We start from the raw sequence: 4,662 nt of genomic DNA, 5'->3' as shown, positions 1-4,662 counted from the left end.
CCCGCCACAGAAGCTAACCAGGAAGTATACAATACCTAACCTAGGCACAGTGGATAGAATAAAAAGCAACATGCAAAAAAAAGAAAGAAAGGAAAAAAAAAAGCCCTTTTAGTGTCATTTCATGTCTCTTACCAGCTGGGAAAGATTACATCTGAAAACTTAACCTGTGGCTAGATTGTTCTCAGTTAAAACAACATAAAACTACAATGTTCCCCTTGAAACCAATAAAATCACCCCAGATTTGCACTGCTATTATGGTATAGAATATGACACTACAGCTCTCCATGTTACTATACTTTCATTTGCCCTAATTAAAAGCAGAGACCTATTTTCATTTTCATCTACTTATATAATTGAACCACTGAAAATAGACTAGAAAAATGCAGATAAGAGTTTTGTGTTACCTGTAAATACCTGACGATCTCCTCCAATCAGTACAAAGAGCAAAACACCCAGATGGATTTTCCACGGAAAGCTGAGCATAGTTATTCTGACTAAAAAACCCAAAAAGTGAGGCGTTAATAAAACAATTCTCTTTTAACAGAGCAAGTTGCTTTGAACCCGTTCTGAAACATTCAAGAGCATTCCCTTCTTGAAAATATTCTGATGTCACATGTAATTGCTTTTGATAAAAGGGTTAGTATTATTTAAACAATAAAAGTCAGCCAAAATGTCCCAGAGATGATCTTCTTTTCAAAGAAAGCATTCCCCTTCATTTCAGAAACAACCAAAGGTGCTGAAAAAGAAAGCTCCTTGGAGTTAGCAGATGGACTGAGGAGACAATTTTTTAATTTTAATCTGGCCAGCTAAGCTCTTTACCAGAGCTTGTCACACCGTTAACGGGCAGTCTAAACAAGGACAGTACCTTTCACACTTAATAAGAACATTTTTCATTGGCTCAATTTCCTCTCCTTTTTATTTTTTTTTTTAAACATGCTGGCCGAACTATAACTTCAAGTTAATATCTACATCCCCCATGATCTTCCTTATGAGCATCTTTGCTTCTCTTCTGCACATGTAGTTAAAATATTTGAGGTTTACAAAAACAGGATGATTGGCTTAGATCGTCACACCCATGTAAGTAGCACCAAAGCAATATTTCTTTGCTCTCTTATTTTTTTAACTGGCTTTACTAACAAAGCACTGCAGTACGAGATCAGACTAATGCAGAGAAACTTGTGTTGTTGTAACACTGTCCTTTACATAATCAGAATGGCTACTCCCCCTCCCAGAGAAGTGTTTGGCTCTCTTTCATCCCTAGTTAAACCTCATCCAACATGAGCTGTAAAAACAATACACCTGTACAGATACCAACTCTAGACAGCTGTTCAGTTAGTAAGCGAATGACTGCAGGTGTATTAAGAACACACAATAAGGCAAACGGGGCTCTCCCTTTGCAAGATACAATGGTGCAGCAACAGAATCGATCTCAGGATTCTTGCTTTGTGAGATGGAAGCTTAGCACAGAAGTGATAACGTCATGATGCCTTACCAAGTTAGCGAGTTCATTCAGATTGTAACAACAGTAATCAGTAGTCAAAGATTTCTCTTAATGTATAGGTTTCCAAACCATGGACTGTTAGAGTATTTGCTGGAGATCTGCAGAGAGCTGGCTTGTTCCACAGGAGACTATTTCCTTATTTAAAACTGTTACGCTGCAGTAAAACTAAAAAAAAAAAAAAGGTGCTCCTTAGTTTAGGAAGGTTACTTTTTCATTAAAAAATTGTGTTTATTACAAGGATATTATGCAGTCCTGAACAGAAGGCCCTCTGCATGATTGCAAATGGAAAGGGAGATGCATCCATAAACTATCAAACTACAAGAATAAGGTCTGCACTGTGAACAAATTGGAGAAACTCTGCCTTAAAAACTTTAATAATATAGACAAAAGCAGAATATGGTGAAGGGAACAGGCCCAGAAGGCGATCATTTAAAGGGTTGGCTGCCAAAGAAAAAAAAATTTGTGACAAAAATGACTCAGGGCTAGAAGAAAAAAGTGTAAGGAAAATAGAAGTATCACAGAAAAACTCTGTTGAAATGTTGACCAAATGATGACTGAAGGCTACAAATGTAACCCCTTCTATAAGCCTTCACATACTTCAAGGAAGAGAAGTGCTCTGGGCAATGCACCAAGGCCTATAACTAGAAGTAAACAGATTAATTAAAACAAAGGGAAAACTAGAAAATATGTCTTAGCAGTGAGATATGTTAGATTCATGGTGACATTGTCTCCCAAAATTAGATGACACTATTGTCAAAAGACAAAAGCAGACTAGATGGACCACTGATCTGATTACACATATAAATCCTCATTTCCCATATGAGACCTACTTGCACAATCCCTACTGTGACTGCACTTTACACGTGGGTGACACAAAGACCCAGAGTTCTCCACAAATTAGATCTTCCAAGTTTTCCTACACTTTTGTTGGTTTTGGCACAGGTAAGGTTTGAGCAAGGTTGGGGGGACATACTACAGTGCCAGGTTATTAAACACCTCATGCCAATAGTTTGAAAGTGCAGATCCTCAGCAGGCAAGTCAGCAAACTTCTTATAATGCCAATTTACACTAAATGAAGATCTGGCTCCAAATAGTTATTGCAACCACACGCATTACTGAAAACACATTAACCATCATTTTAAGGTATTTTACCATAAGCAAAGCAATTAATAATTTGAAAAAACGAATCTCTCTCAAGTACTATTGTGCATTTGAGAAGCATGACAGCTTAAACAAATTTGATTATAAAAACTACATTCATGCTGAAAAGATCTATTGTAAGCATCAGTTCAGGTTTTATGGGACAAGATTCAGGTGGCACCTCAGATTTTAAAATTAAAAAAAAAATAAAGCATATTTACTGTCATTAAACTTTAAATCCTTAAATACGAAGTTTTTGTGTGGGGAAGGAGAGGGGAGGGAAGAGGAAGGAAGGGGAAAGGGTTGTCTTTATGTACACAACCGTCTAGTGAATGCATTACCTCAACCTTCTAGCCCTGGTCAAAGAATAGAAGATTGTTGTTTCCCAAGGTCTTAAGAAAAACTCAACTGCTTACAGAATGAAGCAGTTGTGAATTGTAAAGATTTGTAATGGCAATCATAAATAATAAAGGCAAAAGTATTATTATTTAACATTATGTGAAGCAAAAGGAAGTATAGGTTTTAGGCCAGCATAAATTCAGGATTGCTTTTAGGTCTCCTTGAAAAAGAAACAAATATCACTGACTATGTTTTAGACCTAGCATGTTTTAGCTTCATGTCTTGCTTGTTTTTGTCTTTGACATGCATTTAAAGACTTAATAAGGCAGGCCAAATGTGTAAAACTAGTATAGAATGGTGTTATTTGTGATTGGAGACTACAGCTAAAGTGGACTCTGGTTATCGCTGCTTAACTAAGTAACTTACCGTATTTTATAAAGGTGATTTTTTTAATTTATTCTTTGATTTTACCATAACCCTACAGATATTCTATCTTAGCAGTAAACACGATTAAAGATATTCTGAGAAAAACATTGTGTAAATATCAGTATTTTACTCCTAAAACTTTCAGGGTCAGAAAAAAAAAAATTCCCTGAACCATTTCCAGCCAAACCACTTAGGATAAGAGTAGCAGAAATAATTAGAAAGGGAACAATTAGTTGGTTTGGCAAGACTTCTGACGTGTGCTATTTTAATGAAGCGTGTGTGGTATGCATAATTTTTTTTGGCATACACCAGAAACCTGTTGAATGTATAATCATAAATGCAAACACAGTATTATATATATATATATATAATTTTATTATAGACACAAAACAAAAATTCTTACTTTCAGCCTTAAAAATACAAAGAAGGTATAGAAAAGTTTCAGCTACAATTTCTGTGGAGTGAAAGAGATTATCAAGTATCAGAACAGAAACAAGCAAAATATACATCCAAATCAATTAACAATTCTAAGACCTGAGTTTCTGCTCCTTCTCTTCTCCCATTTCTGTCAGTGTCTTAACTTGTTGGTAAAAGTCTTGGTAATCAGCCACTAAACAAACTTTTTATTTATTAGGCTCTTACAAGTTTAGCAGCAAGGAGGGTCAGGGGAGGGAGGAGCAAATAAAGTCTTTCCACACTTCCATTTCTGTAGTTTAGTATTTGCCAAGCATTCAGCAATGCTTCCTTAGCTTGCATGTGTAGCACCAGAGATTGCCTGGTGGTTTCCTGCCCAAGCACTAGTCAGCGCTAGGACCACTCACCTGATATCAGATGAGATTGGGGATGCTCAGGCTACCGCTATTATAGGCCTACATGCTTTATGCTACATCTTAATCACTCTCAGTCATATATTACTGTAAACTTTTTAATTAAGAAAAAGTAACTGGGAAATGAAAGCCAACTAGATAAATCTAACCCTTCAAAATGTAGCTCACCAAAAAGGATTCCAATGGACAAGCCTAATTTTGAGTCTTTTTCTTTAAAATTGTTGATCTATTTATCATTTTCAATAAACAAACACAAACTAAACCATGACACCTGCATTTTCACCTTGGATGGCATTTTCAGCAGTTGATTAGTTTCGTTTGGGAACATTTTCCATGTACCCTTGTAAAGTCTTTGTTCCAATCTAGGCTACTAAGCGTAAACATAGAAACATAAGGTGTTTGGTCCTTGGGTGTGTGAACCAGCATCTA

At 36.2% G+C, this 4,662-nt stretch overlaps 1 protein-coding gene across 1 annotated transcript in view; it reads right to left on the bottom strand.

Moving 5' to 3' along the window:
• Positions 1-526, bottom strand: part of IMPG2 (interphotoreceptor matrix proteoglycan 2) — a 90,659-nt gene extending 90,133 nt beyond the window's left edge. The window contains exon 1 of the mRNA XM_019523724.1: positions 405-526. Coding sequence (XP_019379269.1) covers positions 405-483 — 79 coding nt within the window. The 5' untranslated portion in view covers positions 484-526. The remainder of the gene's footprint in view (positions 1-404) is intronic.
• Between the last annotated feature and the right edge of the window lie 4,136 nt (positions 527-4,662).

Source organism: Gavialis gangeticus, unplaced genomic scaffold (assembly GCF_001723915.1).
Source record: "Gavialis gangeticus isolate Ggan-Ray unplaced genomic scaffold, GavGan_comp1, whole genome shotgun sequence".
In the NCBI taxonomy this organism is placed as follows: domain Eukaryota; kingdom Metazoa; phylum Chordata; order Crocodylia; family Gavialidae; genus Gavialis; species Gavialis gangeticus.
This window is presented reverse-complemented; position numbering and strand designations above follow the sequence as displayed.